Genomic DNA, 22,493 nt, shown 5'->3' with positions numbered 1-22,493 from the left:
GCACACAATTTGAGAATAATTACTGTGTTGGGTACTATTAAGTACTACTACTTGATGGCATAAGAATTATTAACAAATGTGCTGTAAGCTATTATCGTTCAACTTATTGCTAGTGCTTTTGAAAATCTGTGGTTTATATTTTATTTCTTTGTAAAACATGTGCTATGAGCTTGCCCCGATAGTTCAGGAAAGAAATCAGATGTTTCCAATTTTCTCTAACACTCACCATACTTCAGATCTGATTGCGTGGTCTTTTTAAAGACTGCTGAAGGATTTGCTTCAGTCCTTCTTATATCACCTACTCTGCCTTACATTAATACAAATCGATGGATTTATGCATCATACACGGCATACATGCAGGACACCATCTGTATGTGCAGAACTCATGCTCAGTGCATGGTGTGTTTCTTCAGACATTTTCATTTCAGTAAGAATTAGATCTCACTCAATTTCATATAACTGTTTTAACATGCAGTTCAACAGAGCCAACAGGCAGGTAGACTTTACTTTCATGTCATAATTGGGCATGCTCAAGCAATTGACCGGCATTTGGCAGTGTTGCAAATCACGTAGGGACTGTATGAGTGTCCTCAAATACGTCCGTTGGCTCTCCCACCGCCCTTGTGGCAGACTGTTGGATTTATCTATGCTGTGTGTTGAGGACACACACCAGGGATTTTAGAAATTCAGATTCTGCCTTCACCAATTTCAAGATACTCTAAGGTGTGTAAGTAACTGTCAGGCATAAGAAATAGCATCATGAACTCTTCAGAAATGGATCCACAGTTGTGTGACATGGACACACATGGAAATACAGTTACTGGAAACCCTTGTACACTCTGCACACAGCATAGACTTAATGGTCTGACTTTAGCAATGTTTGAAAACCTTTCACGGTTAACAAACTAGTAAAATGGTACTGAACTCTTAGAGAGCAGCAGGCCCAAGAATGAAACAATGGCCAACACTTACTGTAACGCAACACTATATTTTAACAAAGATTTAAACTTCTGGTACATAATTGCAGTACAATGAAGAGCTTGCCACTTTTACAAATTAGCTGCAGCCTTGCCTGCACTAGAGAGTTTGGAAGGATCTGTAAATGAGATACATTTTGTTTAAAATCCAAATGGAAACTCTGTATTTCTGTTTTTCCCAAAGTTCAGTAAAAGCTTCTTTTTAATTACTTTTTTTTCACATTCTAAGGGCCCAGTTCTGTAGTCCTTAATCAAGCAAAACTTCCAAGCTTTTGATCATCTATGCTTCCAATGCAAGTTTTACTCAAAAATGGACTGCTAAATTAGGTCCTATAGATAGAGGTACCATAATTAATATACTATTTTAATAAGGCTCAAAATGCTAATTTCATTTTGTGTGTAGCACACAAACTTCCAGGATCCTGAGATCAAAACCCAATTGATGATGAATCCTGGATTGGGAAATAACTCTGGGATTTTGTTTCCCAGTTTAATCATGGAATTAGGTATTTACTAAGGACCAGAATGAAAACACTAATTCCAGTTTGCTTGTCATTATAATCGGAATTTGAACATTGTCTGTAAGAAGTGAAAAGCTGTTATTGGTGTATATATCTTGTATCATCCTTCCACTTCTGTAGTCCTGGTTAACCAGCTGCTATGTTAAAATACCACTATGTCTGATGACAGACATTGCAGTAAAATATCAACAGAACATTCTGACAATGTCAAAATTTCCCCTATGTGTGACAACAAGGCTAAGTTCTGCCTTTGACTCACTAATAGTTATGATAGATTATCAGAAGGCAGAACCTATCTTACTGTGTTTATGTGTGTAGATGAGCTGAGCAAGAATTTAAAGTGTATATTTACTGTTAACCCAGAAAATAGATTTCACTGAATTTGTTCAATTTTGGCGTGGTTGAAGTGTAACCACTGTCCTGTGCATCATTCTGGTCTCCTGCAAATGTCACCTGAGATGAAGATCAACACTTCCGTATGTGAAAAAGAAAAAGAGAGAGAGAGAGAAGAGGGAAAGAAAGAAAGCAAGAAAGAGAGGGAGGGAAGGAGGAAGGAAGGAAGGAAGGGGGAAAAAATCAACATGTTTGCATCAAACAACCAAAGTAAATTATTCTCAATCTATTATAAACAGTAAATACAGAACCCTAAATCTCACTACTATAAGCATGATTGTAAAGTACAGGATTGCAAAGCTATATATAAAAACAACTTTTTCAGACAGCAATATTTACATTAGGTTATGACCGACAGAAGAATTATAGAACAGTTTCCTACATTTGTAGCTTTACTGTAGGAAAAGACTGCACCGCTCTTTCTTACACACTACTAATCCTTTCACTAACCACATTGGAGGGATTAACTGGTAGCTCCAAATTCTCCATTTGCATCTCTATACCGGCCTCCTGGTCATCAGCTTTCTTAATCACTGGTTCATTGGTGTGCCGGTAAATGTTAACATTAAGCTCCCTCCCAGACAAAGCAGTGGCAGCAACTCTCGGTATTTGTCTGATCGGAGGCTTTTTATCTGCCTTATAATTGCAGCGCAAATAGTTGGAGAAAGCCCTTCGGTAAACTTTGTTGAAAAGAGTGTACACCAGAGGATTAATTCCTGAACAAACATAGCCAATCCAAACAAACACATTCAGAAGTTTTTCCATTAGCTTTTGATTACAAGCCTTCCCACAAAGAACCGACAGGATATTAGTAATAAAAAACGGGCACCACATGATCAGAAACACAAAGAAAACAATGCCAAGGACTTTCGAGGCTTTTCGTTCATTGTTGATAGCTTGCATGGTGCCCCTTGGCCGTCTTTCCTTCTTCTTCCTTCGGCGTGGGTTCAAATCTTGGTTAGGGTTTGCAGAGTTCTCTTCATCAGTATTCCTCTTGCAGCACTTCAGGAAATCCAGGCTAATTCCGGGCGGTTCCTCCGTGTGGCCGTGCAGTAACATCAGAGCTTGTCGGCGAAGGACGTGGATCGTTAGACAGTATGTAATCACCATGATCGTCAGCGGTATGAAGAAAGCTACGAAGGACCCAATAAGAACGAAATTTGGGTCATTCAGCACGCAGGTGGTGTTGTTGATGAACACCTTGTCTTCATCCCTCAGTCCAATCACTGGGATAGGAACTGATACACCTACAGGAACAGAAAAGAAGGTAGGACATTGTTACAACATATTGAAGGGTCGCACAGATTTGTACAGTGGGATGCATTTAATTGCATTTCACTGAAGAAAATTTAGATCTATCTGTTGAAGGCTATTCACAGCATAAATGGGTAGTCACATGAAAGAGTAGCAGTATGATATCAGAAAATGACAGCTTTTTTCAAGTTAGGAATGCCTTCTCGCCAAATTTCCTGTAGAAGATGTGGAATTATCATTATTGAGATAATTATAGGTATGGTTGTGCATAAGAGTGGTTCGTGTCTTTTTTGTTTTATCTCCAATTCCTAGAACTGTCCTGGCTCATAGAAAGCACTCAATAAATATTTGTTGAATGAGTGAATAACTTCACATCTATACTCAATGACGTCAATAAATTCAACTGTTCTTTTTTTTTTTTTAACATCTTTATTGGGGTATAATTGCTTTACAATGGTGTGTTAGTTTCTGCTTTATAACAAAGTGAATCAGTTATACATATACATATGTTTCCATATGTCTTCCCTCTTGCGTCTCCCTCCCTCCCACCCTCCCTATCCCACCCCTCCAGGCTGTCACAAAGCACTGAGCCAATATCCCTGTGCCATGCGGCTGCTTCCCACTAGCTATCTACCTTACTACGTTTGTTATCAACTGTTCATTTTTAAGCAGCTTCCAAATGCAATAAAAATGATGTGTATGCCACCTACAAGAGTAATTATAGCATATCAGGGTTGGCTGAGCTTTTAGCCAAGGACATCTTTTCCTGAGGAAAGTGGTCAAGAAGAGGAACTTCTGTGTGTGTGTCCTTTGGAGACAGGGCCTAGGAGCTCTGGAGTTACTGGAGATGGAGAGGATAGTATGTCCCCCAAACAGGAATTAGATCTGACCACAGTGTGGACATAATCTATGCAGAAACTGAAAGGATTGTCTTTTTAGTAAGCATTTTCCTGAGACTCTGTGCTTAAGCAGGGTCAAGAGACAGATAGAAATGCTGAGTTGGGAAAGATACAGTCCTCCCATTTCTGTGTGGAGTTTTGAACTCTTTTGTTTTTTAAGAATACTGAGAGGTAGTAATTTGGTAAGCACTTCCATTAATAAAGAAGCTCACAGGCAGAAGATATCAACAAGGAGGTGGGAGCAGAAGGTGCTCTTATGCCTGAGCATAAGTAAGAAACCTAGAAATTTTTAGAAATCATTATGGTAGATCTCGAAGAGGTCCTACATTAATAAGTAGGGATAACTTGCAAGTGAAATTCAAATTTTAATGTTAATTTATTCTCTCTTGTGTCCACAGGAACTTGAAGCCTGGGAAAATTCAGACTGCATTTTTAGGATTCCATCAGAGATTATTATGAGGAATCCTGAGCTGGTGGATATCTGCACTATGAACTGTGAGAGGGGATAGAAGCGCACTCTCAAAGATCATTGTTGGCTTTAGGGAACGGTGACAAATCTGAAACTGAAAGTCCCTATAGATTGTCTTTTTTTTTTTTTTTGCCGCACAGCGTGGGTGATGGGATCTCAGTTTCCTGACCAGGGATTGAACCCAGAATCCCAACCGCTAGGCCACCAGGGAACTCCCCTACAGGAGTCTTAACACACTTTGTCAGGTATACAGTGTTTGGCTGGATGATCAAGAAGGAAATAAATGGTAAATGTTTCTTTGCCAAGAGCTCGCTGAGGATATTGATTGGTAATTAATTTCTAGGAAGACATGAGGAAGAAAGAGTCTTTGGAAAGTGATCTTTAAGCCTTCTAACTCAGACCCTGAATTTCTTAAATGACCGTTTTTTTTTTGTTTGTTGTTTTTTCTAGAGAAAGAGGCCAAGTGATGGTATGAGAACCAGTGATAGATGTGACAAGACTTCTTGGGGTATTGGTATATGCCTGCAACCCTGAACCTGGGCATGCCATTCAAGAAAGTAAAAACGGCTGTGAAAACTAGGAGACACTGCAAACAGAAAGTGTCCTCAGGTAATACAGTGCAGGATCCGGTGAAAAGACCTTTGAACTCTGGATGGGAAGAGTGGCAAGTATCAGAAGGTAATATTCACCCAGTTTGATGAACCACGCAGATTACATTTCTTAAGAGTTATAAAATGACAGGTAAGAATGTGGTCGGTTTGTACTGTTAGGATCTTTATTCCAAAAGTTATAAATATGAGGGAATATCTAGAAAGAGTGTAGATCCAGCTTGCCTGAAAAAAGTCAGTATTGGCTTTATCCTTCATGAAATGTTTTAGTGAGGATTAGGCTGCAGGAAGTTTTCTGGAGTTAAGGAAGCTAATATGAGATTAAGAAAAGAGGGACGGGTTACTTAAACACAAATCATTTACAAGAGAAAAAATTAGAGCGAGAACCTAAGATTAAGAGAGACTTAAAAGACCTATCAAGCATTATAATATGTGGACCTTCTTGGGATCTTGATGCAAATAAATTTTAAAAAATATTCATGACACAGGTGGAAATTTTGAACAATGGCCTTTTGATGATATTAAATAATTTTTGTTCATTAATTTTTAAAAGTGATGTTGATATTGTGGTTCTGTAGAAAAAATCTTATATTTTTAGATATAGAGACTGAAGTATTTAAGGATAAAGCATTACGATTCTGAGGTTTATTTCAAAATAATATGGGAGGGAGAAGTGGATGGAAGTATGGATGAAAGAAGGCAGTCCATAAACTGATAAATCTTGGAGCTGGGTAATGAGTACATGGGTCTTTACTATATAATTCTATCTAACTTTACAATCTTTGGAAGTGTCTCTAACAAAAGTTTAATATTTTAAAAATTGAAGAAATTAAAAGAAGACATAGAAGTCCTTTCTGGAACAGAGAAAGAAATGGCTATTAGACCTCAGATCATAAAAGTCTCTAAGATTTACTACCACTGCTAACTTTGGAAGTGATTATTTCTAGAGCAAAAGGCTTGGCCTCCTGAGTGGAAACGCTCAACATTTTCATATAAATATAGAGAAGAAGGCGGTTTTCTGACAAAATGTTGGTAGAAAACTATGTTATACTTTCTCAGGATCCTATAGTAAGACCAGAGGAGGGGTATAGTGGAATGGCTCCCCTTCCAAACTGCCCCCCTCCCCTGCCCTCTAGCAATGTGAGAACCAGAGCCTGAGGCTAGAAACTTGATCTGGGGAGTTTGCATTCATTCTGGAGGAATCCTGACAAGGGTAGACATATCTACACTCAGGAAACAAGTGCTGGAGTGGAGATTCAATTCCCAAGGAAATGCTGCACAATATTTTAGGTATTTCTAGATATCTGAAGTTTCTAGGGAAGGCCTCACACTCTGATCAGAAGGTCAGTGGAAGTCAGCATTACTCAGAGCCCAGCTCTGAACTGGTATTAGCTTATTTCTGTTAAAAGATTTATTCACTTTCCTAAAGGATTCTTGGGCCTAAAAGTAAGCCTGTTGAGAGACAACAAGAGAGGGTAGCAGAGTGATCCCAGATGAGCTAAAGGAGTTATTGGGTATGTGACGCCAATTTTATCCCTGGCATCTATTTGTATAATTTTATGTACATTGAACAAAGAGTGATTCTAAGGCTGCCTTTTATTGAGTCTATCTTGTATGCCAGGCATTGAGCCATGCATATTACTGACATTAAAGATATAAAATGTATTATCTCAATTTGGTTAAAACTCCTAAAATACAGATATTATTTGGTGAAGGAGCTTAACCGTTTTACCAAATCTATATCATCACTAGTTTTATTTGTTTTTGGTTTTTCAGAAACTGTGAATGCAGTCAACAAAACAAGAAACTTAAGTTCTTTTGTCAGTATCTGGAAATGAAATGTAAATAATAGCAGCTAAAGCAGCATTAATAGCAGTACCTATTGTACAATTTATCTTAATCAATACTTAAAAAACAATTAAAAGTATATGTCAGCAGTTTTCAAAGTGTGGTTCAAGGACCCTGGGGGGCCTCTGATACTCTTTTAGAGAGTTTGCTATGTTTCCCTTTTCCAGCTATTTATCTTTAAAACTGCATTTTCTTTATAAACTTCAACCTAATAACATAAAACAGGTTGAATGCAGATACATAAATGAGAATCCAACTATATTTCCCTAAAACTAAATATTAAAGAGATTTTAAAACTGTAAAACAACGTCGGCCTTCTCTCAATTATTTTTGGGAAATATAGTTTATTTTTATAAAAAGTATTTACATTGACATTAAATGGATTCATTACTGTTATTTAAAATGAAATGATTCATAAATATGTTAAATATTTCTCAGTTTTAAGTTATATTATAATAAATATCAATAGATATAATCCACACAAACAAAAGCTCTTTGAGGTCTTCAATTATTTCGAAAAGTATAAATAGGTCCTGACACCAAAGAGTTTGAGAGCTGCTGTTCTATATTAATGGATGAAGTTACTTAAGCCCTGGAGAGTTAAATTCAGCAAATTTATGAAGTCTTTCTCAGTATTTTAAATTTGTCAGCTAGTAGAAATTCAGGTGATGTTATGTCAGGGTAAACATAAACAACATCAGTAATAGCAACTAAATATTTTACATGCATCATCTCACTCATTGTCGTAAAAATTATGAAAGGCGCATGTTATTTGGTGAAGTTAACTTCAGAAAAGTTAAATTAATTTAGCAAGTATAATGAAGCAGTCTTTGATATTTTTAAACCTTTGATATGTCCAAGGAGAAAAAGTGAAAATGAACTCCAAAGAAGATATACAGATTGCCAACAAACACATGAAAGAATGCTCAACATCATTAATCATTAGAGAAATGCAAATCAAAACTACAATGCGATATCATCTCACACCGGTCAGAATGGCCATCATCAAAAAATCTACAAACAGGGGCTTCCCTGGTGGCGCAGTGGTTGAGAATCTGCCTGCTAATGCAGGGGACACGGGTTCACACCCTGGTCTATGAAGATCCCACATGCCGCGGAGCAACTAGGCCTGTGTGCCACAACTACTGAGCCTGCGCGTCTGGAGCCTGTGCTCCGCAACAAGAGAGGCTGCGATAGTGAGAGGCCTGTGCATCGCAATGAAGAGTGGCCCCCACTTGCCACAACTAGAGAAAGCCCTCGCACAGAAACGAAGACCCAACACAGCCCAAAATAAATTAATTAATTAAAAAAAATCTACAAACAATAAATGCTGGAGAGGATGTGGAGAAAAGGGAACCCTCCGACACCGTTGGTGGGAATGTAAACTGATACAGCCACTATGGAGAACAGTATGGAGGTTCCTTAAAAAAGTAAAAATAAAACTACCATACGACCCAGCAACCCCACTACTGGGCATATACCCTGAGAAAACCATAATTCAAAAGGAGTCATGTACCACAACGTTCATTGCAGCTCTATTTACAATAGCCAGGACATGGAAGCAACCTAAGTGTCCATCGACAGATGAATGGATAAAGAAGATGTGGCACATATATAAATGGAATATTACTCAGCTATAAAAAGAAATGAAATTGAGTTATTTGTAGTGAGGTGGATGGACCTAGAGTCTGTCATACAGAGTGAACTAAGGCAGAAAGAGAAAAACAAATACCGTATATTAACACATATATATGGAATCTTAAAAAAAAAAAAAAAAAGGTCATGAAGAACCTAGGGGCAAGATGGGAATAAAGACGCAGACCTACTAGAGAATGGACTTGAGGACACCAGGAGGGGGAAGGATAAGCTGGGACAAAGTGAGAGAGTGGTAGTGTATATATGGATATATATACACTACCAAAAATAAAATAGGTAACTAGTGGGAAGCAGTTGCATAGCATAGGGAGATCAGCTCAGTGTTTTGTGACCAGCTAGAAGGGTGGGATAGGGAGGGTGGGAGGGAGGGAGATGCAAGAGGAAAGAGATATGGGAACATATGTATATGTATAACTGATTCACTTTGTTATAAAGCAGAAACTAACACACCATTGTAAAGCAATTATACTCCAATAAAAACGTTAAAAAAAAAAAAAAGAAAGAAAATGCCAGGTATAAATAACAACAATTGCAATAATAATAACTACTTTTTACTGAGTGCTTTTTATTTGTCACACGCTGAGTCATGTGTTTTATAATTATTACATACTTTCATATATTATTTAATCCAGACAAAAAACATAAAAAGAAGGAATTATTAACTAGAATTACTAAGTCTTTCTGAAATTAACTTCAATTAATCTACATCATCTTTAGAATTTTAGAAAGAACAAAGATAAGTTATAATTCACATTCGGCTGAAAATATCAGGTACTACTTCAACCAATAAACAGTCAAATATTTTGCATGCATTATCTCATTTAGTTCTCAGAAAATCCTGTGAAAGTGATTATTATTCACTAAGGTTACTTAAACTCAGAGAGAAAAAAATACTTTCAATAAACATGTGGAGTCTTAGCATTTTAGGAACACTGAATTCAGTAATAGTTATAGTTCAAGTTTTTATTGAAAATATGTGTTACTATGACTACCACGACTACTATCATTTATTGAGTGCTTACTAACTTTGGTACTGTATCTGCAGTATATACTTTATATGCATTATTTTATTCTAGCCTCATAAAAGCCATAAAATAACTTGGTGCAGTTATTTTACTTCAGATAAGGCAAGTAAGTTCAGAGAATGTATAAAGATGTTCACATTATTTCTTGAAGCCTTGAATTCAAGCAACACAGATCAATTCTCTTCAATCAGATAATAATACCATATGCCAATCATTCTTAGATGTACATTTCTTTTAGATTTTAACATCTTCTAATGTGTGATGCATCTTACAATTGATAGTATCTTACAATCAGTGTTGGCCAGACAGTAGTCATTACATAGCGTTACATTGTCAGCGTATGTGTGAGCCTGGTCTGATAAACTTCTTTTGACATCTTCTGGTAAGATCAAAATTACCAGTAGCAAAATTTGCAAAGTGGCTATCAGCAGCATGGTAATAGTTCACTGTGAACGAAAAATTATGTCATAACAGGCAAAAAGAGGGAGTGTTCTGAACAAGGCATCCTCAACAGCATCAAATGTCACAGAAGAGTCTAGAATTTGAAACATTTCCTCTGTCTTTGAAAATGAGGTCACTGGTGATTATAGAGAGAACAATTATAGTGGAGTAGTGAAGACAGGAAACAGATTGCCAAGAGATGAATAATAAATGGTAATTAGATAGAGGAAAGAGAGATTATAAAATACATTTCCTGGAGCAGATTGACCAACATCAAAATGAAAACATAGATTAAGGGAATTTTTTTACTGAACTGCAGGGCTATCTCCTAGGTATCTATTTTCATGAGTTTTTCATGGAGAGGAATTTTTTCAAGGACACCTAGGAGGATGACACAATGTCAGGCTGATGGGAATGGTCCCTTGCCTCACAGAGTAATAAGTGAGTCCCTTGACAATGGGAATTGACAGCAGAAGATGAAGGAACTATTTTCAGAGAAGAACATAGAAGACAAAACAAACACAAGCAGTGCTGCCTTAGTTCTCAGGTGACAAAGTGTGACTGAGAGTTGGAGAAATATTTTGCATACTTTGGCAGATAAATCAGTATTGTGATGATGCAGTGGGAATTTTAAGGAAGTCAGAATCAGGTTGAGAGTCAACTTTGAACTTAAGGAGTTTTTAGCTTTGAGAAGAGTAGGAACCTAGGCATGCATGAATGAAGGATATCGAGTAAGGAAAAGACCTTAAATGACTTTGAGGGAAGTGGAACTAAAAGAAGAAGATTCTTCGTAAGCAGGAAAGCATGAGAAGACAGTTCATGAGGTGACAAAAGGAATGCCCAGGGTTTGTAAGATAAACCTGGGTAAGAGTTTCTGGACAGCTGGGTGTTAAAAAGAAATAGCAAGCACCAAATGGAGTCATCTGCCTCCATGACAGCAAACTAAGGCTTAATAGTCTCAACTTCTCCCAATAATGTGACTTTTAAGCAATCTGAAATTTCCTGGTCAGCACTAATGAGGTAATCTGCATAATGACCCCTTCCATTACCTTTTCCCTCAAAAGAAGATGACCTAACCTGAAATAATTATTTTCTTTTGCTAATAACTTCCTTGCCCCACTCTCCTTCTGCCTGTAAAAACCTTCCATTTTGTCCAGTCCTTTGAAGTCCTTATTTATTCACTAGAAGGGATGCTACCCAATTCATGAATCATTGAATAAAGCCAATTAGATCTTACAATTTACTCAGTTGAATTTTATTTTTTAAACAGTGAGGGAGGTCCTAGGGAGGTCCAACTATAATATGGCTGAGTGCATGAGGAAGTGAAATTTGAGATAACATCGAAATATGGCAACATTACTACTGATGGGTAGCAGAATATGCCACACCAAAATATGCGTCTTTGGCGTAAGGATTATTTTGAGTTATTTTGAGAAATGACAGACACAAGAGAAGCTCTGAAAACAGCCTAAGAGAAATTTGCATTTACAAAGGAAATCTCCATTCGTAAACATTTTCCTCTCTGTACCTGGAAGAGAAGGATGACTAAATCATAAGAGAATCTTATCAATGGAGAAGAAGCCCACTTAATTCTGCATAACAAACCTAACCCTTGTTTACCTAGCTTTTCCTGGTCACCTCTTATAACTGGTTTCCCCCACCCCACATCTTTATTTGTCTTTAGCTGAAGATGGTATTTAAGGTGATGGCTTACACCATTTGGGGTAGTTACTTAGTTTTTCTGGGTATCTCCCATGTATACATAACATATACATGTTAATAAACATATTTGTTTTCTCTTTTTAAACTGTGTTTTATTATAGGAGTCTAAGCCCAAAACTCAGAAGGGTAGAGGGAAAATTATTTTTCCTCCCCTACATTGCTCACAAGCTAATGAAGATTGAGGAAACTAAGATTATATTTAAGGTACAATAATATGCTTACACATTAAAGGTGAAGGCCAATAGAATGGAAGAGCTTAAAGATACAGAAAAGAAAGGTTAAGATGTTAGATAAAGGTCCCTGAGGAGGCAAAGTTGGAAACAGTTGGAAAAATTACACTAGGTCTAAAGACTGGTTGTTCCTTTCTATTAGAAGACATAGTAGTATGAATGGGTGGCAGAAATTATTGGGCCTTATACAAAAAGGTAGAAGAGAGATGAGAAGAAAGTGTTAAACGGCAAAAGAACAGAGTTGTTAACTGGATGCACAAAGTGATTTAAATGTATATCTGTTGATTCCACAAAGCAGAAATAAGGAGAGTAAATGCAGATAGATGAGTGTGGATAGTCAGCTTTCTTAAAGATAAAATCAGACAGTTGAACACCCTTACATGCTATTGGAAAAACATTCAGGAGAGGGAGTTTGAAGATGTGGAGAAAAAGACATTGAGTAATGGAGCCAGACCCTGAGAACTTGAGAAAAAATAGACTCATGGGTTCCAGGAAGAAAGTCAAGACTTGGGTAGAGGGTGGCCTCAATTCTCTTGTAACAGGTTAAAAAAAAAAAAGATTATTATACAAGGGAAAGAATTAAGGGAAGAGTAGAGGGGATTGGGAGAATAGACAGATTTTTTGAGCCATTTAGAAGTTCCATTGATAGGATATGGTGATTGATAGGATGTGGCATGTGAGGGAGAGGCAAGAGTTAATAAGTAAATGAAAATTTCTGTTTTGTGTCATTAGGTAGATGGGGATGCCATTAAGCACAAGAACATAGATGAAGGAGCAGGATTTTGGCAGTGAAAGTAATGGACTCACTTTGGATTGTGTAAAGTTAGAGATGTTTGTGAGTATCAATATGGAATTCTCTGTGAATATAGTTGTTTAAAACTCAGGAGACAGGTGCGGTTGGGAACAGGATCTTTCTTATAAAGAGAAACTTCAAGGTCATGATCTTTTAGGGAGAACTTTGGTGAAAAGAAGTCATACAAAAATCTAGGGAAAGGGTTCCAAACCTTTTTGTACATAAGGATCTCTTCTTAGAATAATTTTTTTTTTTTTAGAATAATGTTTTTAATATATAAAATAACATACAGGAGATTGCAAAGGAAATAAATTATTTTGACATTCTGCTATCAAAATATTAAAGATAAAATTTAGAAACAGTAATATATGCAGGTTTTAATTAGCACATTAAATAACAAAATCTAGTAATGGGCCTAACAGCTCCTGAAATTTGAAATAGTGATGAGCATCTATCATATGGCAAGATATCTGCCACAACCGAATATGATTTTCAAGTATTTGTAATGACTATTGGTGATACTCTTACAGATATTGCAAATTACTATTTTGGTTTATTGCTTACATTTGTAATTGAAGTAAATCCCAAATTTCAGTTATAAGTTAGTTAAAATAAAGATGCAGGGAGGGAGTGGCCAAGATGGTAAAGTAGAAAGACCCTGAGTTCACCTCCTCTCATAGGAACATCAAAATTACAACTATTTACAGAACAACCATCAATGAGGACAACCTGAAGACTGATAGTAAAGATCTTTTACAACTAAAAATGTAAAGAAGGAACCAAAATGAGACAGGTTGGAGGGGTAGAGACACAATATAGTCAAGACCCATCCCCCTGGGTAGGTAACCCACAAATGAGAGGATATTACAATTGCAAGGGTTCTTCCTAAGGAATGAGTGGTCCAAGCCCCACGTTGGGCTCCTCGCCCAGGGGGCTTGCACCAGGAAGACAAGTCCCCAGAATGTTTGGCTTTGAAGGCCAGTGGGGCTTACTTTTGGGGAGGGCTGTAGGAAAAAGAGACTCTACTCTTGGCACACACAAAGCCTCACAAGCTCTGAGACCCAGGGCAGAGGCAGTAATATGAAAGGAGCCTGGGTCATAACCACTTGCTATCTTTGCCTCCTGGAGAGGCAGGAGAAAACTTGGATCCACCCTGGGGACATACATGCTAGCAGTAGCCATTTTGGGGAGCTCATTCTACCATGAGGACAATGGTGCTGGCAAGTGCCAATTCTAGCACCAGAGATCACAGGACCCTACCCTGCCCACCAGCAGGCCAGCATTAGCCTCAGGAACCCCTGGACTATGCCACCAGACATGATGGGACACAGCCCTGCCCACCAGCAACCAGCAATCTTCACAATATGCAGGGCCCAGCAGCCAACCAGACTGGGGGCCAGCCTTACCTACAAGCATGCCTATAGTAGTCAGCCCACCACAAAAGAAGGGCCCATGCAGCTCACATAGATGACACCACTAGAGCATGTAGCTCTGGTGACCAGAGGGGAGTGCACTGCTGAAAGGCATAGGAAGTCTCCTACATAAGGCCACTTCTCCAAGGTCAGGAAATGTAACCCATCTACCAGAAACATAGAAATAAAAACAGCAAATTAGGCAAAATGAGGCAGCAGAGAAATATGTGCTTAAAGGAGGAACAAGATAAAGCCCCAGAAGAACTAAATGGAGATAAACAGTCTATCTGATAAAGAGTTCAAGGTAATGATCATGAAGGTGCTCAAATAACTCAGGAGAAGGATGGATAAACACAGTTAGACGTTAGAAGTTTTTAAACAAAGAGTTAGAAAATATAAATAAGAACCAAGCAAAGCTGAAGAATACAATAACAAATAAAAAATAAACCAGAAGGAATCAACAGTAGATTAGATGATACAAAGGAAGAGATCAGGGAACTGGAAAGCAGAGCAGTGGAAATCACTCAGGCAGAACAGAAATTTTTTTTTTTTTAAATATCAGGACAGTTTAAGAGACCTCTGGGACAACATCAAGCCTATTAACACTTGCATTGTAGGGATCCCAGAAAGAGAAGAGAGAGAAAAATGTGCAGGGAACTTATTTGAAGTCATAATAGCTGAAAACTTTTCTAACCTGGGAAAGAAAACAGCCATCCAGGTCCAGGAATCACAGAGAGTCTCAAACAGGATAAACTCAAAGAGGAACAGGCCAAGACACATTGTAATTAAAATAGCAAAAATTAAAGATAAAAAGAGAATATTAAAAGCACCAAAGGAAAAGCAGCAAGTTATGTACGAGGGAACTCCCATGAGGCTATCAGTTGACTTTTCAGCAGAAACTCTGCAGGTCAGAAAGAGTGGCATGATATATTAAAAATGATGAAAGGAAAAAACCTACTACCAAGAATACTCTACCTAACAGGGCTGTCACTCAGAATTAAAGGAGAGATCAAGAATTTTGCAGACGAGCAAAAGCTAAAAGAATTCAGAACCATGAAATCAGTTTCAGAAGAAATATTAAAGGTACTACTCTAATTGGAAAAGAAAGACCACAACTCCACAACCAGAAAAATGAAAATTACAAAAGAAAATCTCATTGCTAAAGACAAATATATAGTGAAGGTAGTAGATCAATCACTTATGAAATTAGTAAGAAGCTTAAAAGACAAAAGTAGTAAAATCATCTATATCCACAGTAAGTAGTTAAGGGATACACAAAACAAAAAGGTTGTAAACTATGATGTCCAAAACATTAAAAGTGGGGAAGGACATAAAAATTCAGGTTTGTTAAAATGCATTTGAACTTAAGAGATAGCAACTTAAAATAATCATATATTTATATAGATATATATAAAGTTCATTGTAACCACAAACAAAATCTATAATAGAAATACACACAAAAAGAGAAAGAAGTCCAAACATAACACTAAAGATAGTTATCAAATCACAAGGGAAGAGAACAAAAGAAGTATAAATGAAAAAATAGAACTACAAAACAGCCCCAAAACAATGACCAAAATGGCAATAAGTACATACCTATCAATAATTACTTAAATGTAAATGAATTAATGTTCCAATCAAAAGACATAGAGTGGCTGAACAGATACAAAAACAAGCCCTATCACTATGCTGCCTACAAGAGACTTACTTGAGATCTAAAGACAAGAGAATGAAACTGAGGGAATGGAAGAAGTTATTCCATGCAAATAGAAATGAAAAGAAAGCCAGCACAGAAATACTTATACCACAAAAAAATAAACTTTAAAATAAAAACTTGTTACAAGAGACAAAGAAGGACATTACATAAGGATCAAGGGATCAATCCAAAAGAAGATATAACAATTGTAAATATGTATGCACCCGACATAGGAGCACCTAAATGTGTAAAGTGAATATTAACAGATAAAGGGAGGAATTGACAGGAACACAATAATAGTAGGGGATTTTAACACTCCACTTACATCAATGGACAGATCATCCAGACCAAAAATCAATAAGGAAACACTGGCCTTAAATGATACATTATACTGGATGGACCTAATAGATTTATATAGAACATTCCATCCAAAGCAGCAGAATACACATTCTTTTCAAGTGCACATGGAACATTCTCCAGAGTAGATCCCATGCTAAGCTACAAAACAAATCTTAGTAAATTGAAGAAGATTGAAATCATATTAAACATCACATTGCAACACTATGAGATCAGAAATCAACTGCAAGATAAAAACTTCAAAAATCATAAACACATGGAGGCTAAACAATATGCTGCTAAATAACCAATAGGTCTCTGAATAAATCAAAGAGGAGATCAAAAAATACATGGAGACAAATGAAAATGAAAGCACAATGATCCAAAATCTATGTGATGCAGCAAAAACAGTTCTAGAAGGGAAGTTTATAGTGATACAAGCCTGCCTCAGGAAACCAGAAAATCTCAAATATACAACCAAACCTTACACTAAATGAACTAGAAATAGAACAAAACCCCAAGTTAGTAGAAGGAAAGAAATCATAAATATCAGAGTAGAAATAAATAAAATAGAGACTAAAAAAATAGAAAACATCAGTAAAACTAAGAGCTTGTTCTTTAAAAAGATAAACAAAATTGATGAACCTTTAGCCAGACTCATAAAGAAAAAAATGAGAGAGGGTTCAAAACTATAAATTCAGAAATGAAAAATGGGGAGTTAAGTCAACATCACAGAACTACAAAGGATCATAAAATATTACTATGAACAAGTCTATACCAATAAAATGGACAACTTAGAAGAAATGGACAAATTCCTAGAAATGTACCTCCCAAGACTGAATCAGGAAGAAATAGAAAATATGAACAGACCAATTTTGAGTAATAAAATTGAATCAGTAATAAAAAAAATTCCAGGAACAGATGGTGACAAAGGGGAATTCCACCAAATATTTAGAAAAGAGTTAATGTCTATCCTTCTCAGACTATTCCAGAAACTTGAAGAGGAAGGAATGTTTTCAAGTTCATTCCAAAAGGCCAGCATCGTCCTGCTGCCCAAACCAGAAAAGATATCACAAAAAAGAAAATTACAGACCAATAGTACTGATGAACATAGATACAAAAACATCCTTAACAAAATATTAGCAAGCTGAATTCAACAATACATTAAAAGAATAATAGACTGTGCTGAAATAGGGTTTATCCCAGGGATGCAAGGATGGTTCAATATTCAAACATCAATCATGTCATACACCATATTAACAAATTGAAGAATAAAAATCATATGATCCTCTCAATAGATACAGAAAAAGCTTTTGACAAAATTCAACATTGATTTATGATAAAAACTCTCCAGAAAGTGAGTATAGAGGGAACATAAGTCAACATAAAAGGCCATATATGACAAGCCCACAGCTAACAACATACTCAGTGGTTAAAAGCTGAAAGCATTTCCTCTAAGATCAGAAACAGAATGATGCCCCACTCTCACCACTTTTATTCAGCATAGTATTGGAATTCCTAGCCACAGCAATCAGACAAGAAAAATAAATAAAAGGAATCCAAATCGGAATGGAAAAGGTAAAACTGTCACTGTTTGCAGATGACATGATATTATATATAGATGCATAAAGATTTCTACAAAAACTACTAGAACTCATCAACGAATTTGGTAAAGTTGTGGGATACAAAATTAATATGCAGAAATCTGTTGCATTTCTATACACTAACAGCAAACTATCAGAAAGAGAAATTAAGGAAACAATTACATTTATAATAGCGTCAAAAAGAATAAAATACCTAACATTAAGTCTAACTAAGGAGATAAAAGACCTGTATTGGAAAACTATAAGACACTGATGAAAGAAATTGAAGATGAAACAAACAGATGGAAAGATATACTGTCTTCATGAACTGGAGGAATTAATATTGTTAAAATGACCATACTACCCAAGGCAATCTACATATTCAATGCAATCCCTATAAAAATACCAAAAGGCATTTCCCACAGAACTAGAACAAAAAATTTCCCAATTTGTCTGGAAACACAAAAGACCCTGAAGAGCCAAAACTATCTTGAGAAAAAAGAACAAAGCTGGTGGTATCATGCTCCCTGATTTCTAACTACACTACAAATCTACAGTAATCAAAACAGTATGATACTGGCTCAAAAAACATACACTTAGGTCAACGGAAGAGAATAGAGAACCTAGGAATGAATTCACAGTTATATGGTCAATTTATCTATGATAGAGGAGGCAAGAATATACAATGGAGAAAAGACAGCCTCTTCAATAAATGGTGTCAGTAAAACTGGACAGCTACATGTAGAAGAATCAAACTGGACTACTTTCATACCTTGTATGAAAATAAACTCAAAATGGATTGAAGACTTAAATGTAAGACCTGAAACCATAAAACTCCTAGAAGGAAATGTATGCAGTGTGCTCCTTAACATTGGTCTTAGCAATATTTTTTTTGAATAAGTCTCCTCAGGCAAGGCCAACAAGGCAAAAATAAACAAATGGAACTACATCAAACTAAAAAGCTTTTGCAGAACAAAGGAAATTATCAACAAAGTGAAAAGGCTTCCTACTGAATGGGAGAAGATAAATGATGTAACTAATAAGGGGTTATCTGCAAAATATACAAAGAACTCACACAACTCACATAAAAAGTAAATAGCCCATTAAAATAATTGGCAGAGGACCTGAGTAGACATTTTTCCGAAGAAGATATACAGATGGCCAACAGGCACATGAAAAGATCCTCAATATCACTAATCACTAGGGAAATGCAAGCCAAAACCACAATGAGCTATCACCTCACACCTGTCAGAATGGCTGTTACCAAAATGACAACAAATAATTGTTGGTGAGGATGTGAAGAAAAGGGAACAATTGTGTACTGTTGGTGGGAATGTAAATTGGTGCAGCGACTATGGAAAACAGTATGGAGATTTCTCAAGAAATTTAAAAATAGAACTGTATAATCCAGCAATTCTACCCCTGGGTATTTATTCAAAGAAAACAAAAACACTAATTTGAAAAGATATATGCCCTCCCGGTTCATGGCAGTGTTATTTATAATAGCCAAGATATGGAAGCAACCCAACTGCCCATCAGTAAATGAAAGGATAAAGAAGATGTGGTATACACACACACACACACACACACACACACACACACACACAAAAGAACATTACTCAGCCATAAAAAAGAATGAAATCTTGTCATTTATGACAACATGGATGGACATAGAGGGTATTTTGCTAAGTGAAATGTCAGAGAAAGACAAAATACTGTATGATTTCACTTACATGTGGAATCTAAAAAACAAAATGAACAAACATAGCAAAACAGAAACAGAGTCATAGATACAGAGACCAAACAGGTTGTATCCAGAGGGGAGGGGAGTAGGGAAGGAGAGGATTGGTGAGGGAGATTAAGAGGTACAAACTTCCAGTTACAAAATAAATGAATCATGAGTATAAAATGTACAGTGTGGTATATATAGTCAACAATTAAGTAATATCTTTGTATGGTGACATACTGTAACTAGACTTCTCATGGTGACCAATTTGAAACGTATAATGTGTAAATAAACAAACTCATAGAAAAAGAGATCTGATTTGTGGTTACCAGAGGCGGGAGGTGGGAGGAGGGGGAATTGGATGAAGACAGTCAAAAGGTACAAACTTCCACTTATAAGACAAATAAGTACTAGGGGCACAATGTACAGCATGATAAATATAATTAACTCTGCTGTATGTTATATATGAAAGTTATTAAGAGGGAAGGGGTTCTCATCTCAAGGAAAAAAACTTTTATTTTTTAAATTTTGTATCTATATGAGATGATGGATATCCACTAAACTTATTTTGGTAATCTTTTCATGGTGCATGTAAGTCAAACCATTATGCTGTATACCTTAAATTTATACAGTGCTGTATGTCAATTATATCTCAATAAAACTAGAAGAAAAATGCAAATTTTTTTCACCATCAAAATGTACAGGGCTTCCCTGGTGGCGCAGCGGTTGAGAGTCCGCCTGCCGATGCAGGGGACACGGGTTCGTGCCCCAGTCCGGGAAGATCCCACATGCCGCAGAGCGGCTGGGCCTGTGAGCCATGGCCACTGAGCCTGGGCGTCCGGTGCCTGTGCTCTGCAACGGGAAAGGCCACAACAGTGAGAGGCCCGCGTACCGGAAAAAAAAAAAAATTAAAAAAAAAATGTACAAACTCCCAGCTATAGTCATGATTCAATAGCTGGTATCAGAGTCAGATTTAACTTCCTGCCACAAAAATCTATAAGAACTTGTAAGTAAATACTATCATTTTCTAATAATGGTGGAATAGTTTATAGAAGACTAGGTCTCCTGCTGACAACAATCAAAAGCTTGAACAAAATTTAAAACAACCAACATGCGAAGATACTTGAGAGTGAACAAAAAGCAGGTATAAACTACAGGGGACTGTGCAATCAGAAAGAGGACAAGCTATAGGCAGGAGGGGGTTTAAAATTTCTGTACAAACTTCCCTCACATTCTTGTTTGACACCTGAGTCCTTTATTTGTGACTCTCCAAGGAACTCATGGAGCAAGCAACATTTGAGAGGTTGAAAATATTTAATAGAGATCTCAACAGTTTTCTACTGAAAAGGAAACAGAGTTGGGAGTTTGCATCACACCAAGTCAGGAAAGCTTAGTAAACACCCTGGCCTTTTCATCTATACTCAGAAGGAGCATGCCTTAGGAAAAAAGCCAATTTCTTGAGAATAAAGGATTTGACCTAGGAATAAAAGCAAACCTGGAACCCACCATAACAAAGCAAAAACAAGGCCTCCATAAGAGTATGTGTATAAAATTACTAAATATACAAAGAAACAGAAAAATGTGACCCATAATAAAGAAGAGAAAATAGCATGCCACCCCCAAATTGAACACTCTTTAAAAGAAACAACACATTCCAGACTCTTTTCAATGTATCATTTCCAGTGCCCTGCATAAAATTACAAAAATATAGATGATAGGCTAAGAAATAAAGATATTAATTACACAAAAAAGCAGTCAATGAAAAAAGATTCCCTGTACCACTTAATATTGGAATGATCAGATAAGGAATTTATAGCAACTGTTATTAAGATGTTCAAGGACTTAAAGGCAAATGTGGTCCTAATGGGTTAAGGGATGCTAACTCTCAGCAGAGAACTGTAAATTGTAAAATGAACAGGATGGAAGTTTTGGAATTACAAGGTTAAATATTTGAATGAAAAATAAACTGCATAAGTTTAACAGACAAGTGGAGATGGCAGAAGAAAGGAACCATGAACTTGAAGATATTTATACAAATTAATCAGAAGAACAAAAAGAAAAAAAATTTAAAAATAGAGTTTCAGTGACCTGTGGGACAATATAAAGCACTCTGACACACTCGTAAACTGGAGTCTAAGAAGAGGATAAATAATGGGGCAGGCAAACATTTGAAGAAATAGTGGTAAAAACTTCTCAAATTTGGTGAAAAGCATTAACCTATAGATCTATGAAGCTCAATAAATCTCTAGTAGAATAAACCCAAAGGAAACAAAACATAAGAATATTATAATCAAAGTACTTATAACCAATATAAATAAGAAATCTAAAAGGTAGCCAGAGAAAAATGACACATTTCATAGAGAAGATTAATATAGAAATATCCAAGGACTTTCACATCAGATTCCATAGAGAATGGAAGATAATAAAACTTTCTTTTAAGAGAATAAATATAAATGATACAAACTCACAGCCGTCAAACCAGAATTTTATGTTCAGTGAACAGATCCTTCAAAAATAAGGGTAAAATTAAGGCGTTTTTCAGCTAAACTAAAGCTGGAAGAATTTGTTGCTAATAGATCTTCATTAAAAGAAATGCTATAGGAAGGTCTTTTGAGGTTGATGGAAATGATACCAGGTGGAAGTTCAGATCTACAAAAGGAAAGAGGAGCATGTGAAATGGTAAATACATAAGTAAATGTGAAAGACTAACTTTTGTTTTATCCTAATTTCTTAGAATGTATAAATGAGGTTTTGAAGCAAAAATAATTTAAATTTAAGGTTATGTCAGTAATATATGTAGAAGTAGCATACATGAAAACAAGAACAAAAAGAAAAGGCTTGGTAAATGAAATTATACTATTTTAAATTTCTTACATTTCTGAAGTCTGATGTGGGAAAGTGGTA

General features: G+C 36.3%; 1 protein-coding gene and 1 long non-coding RNA gene across 3 annotated transcripts in view; one reads left to right on the top strand and one right to left on the bottom strand.

Annotated features, from left to right (window-relative positions):
* Positions 1-2,314: 2,314 nt before the first annotated feature.
* Positions 2,315-22,493, bottom strand: part of HTR2C (5-hydroxytryptamine receptor 2C) — a gene marked incomplete at both ends in the record, with an annotated part of 112,893 nt that continues 92,714 nt past the window's right edge. Inside the window, one exon of one of the 2 annotated variants that reach the window (XM_079911137.1) lies at positions 2,315-3,138. In XM_079911137.1, coding sequence (XP_079767263.1) covers positions 2,315-3,138 — 824 coding nt within the window. The remainder of the gene's footprint in view (positions 3,139-22,493) is intronic. The other variant, XM_079911138.1, reaches the window with a different exon arrangement.
* On the top strand, positions 3,005-5,326 carry LOC307180746. The gene is made up of 3 exons (XR_013825770.1): positions 3,005-3,158; positions 4,443-4,539; positions 4,964-5,326. It is a non-coding gene; the product is annotated as an uncharacterized lncRNA (long non-coding RNA).

This window comes from Stenella coeruleoalba (assembly GCF_951394435.1).
Source record: "Stenella coeruleoalba genome assembly, chromosome: X".
NCBI lineage: Eukaryota > Metazoa > Chordata > Mammalia > Artiodactyla > Delphinidae > Stenella > Stenella coeruleoalba.
Note: the sequence above shows the minus strand (reverse complement) of the source record. Positions and strands in the feature narration are given on the sequence as shown.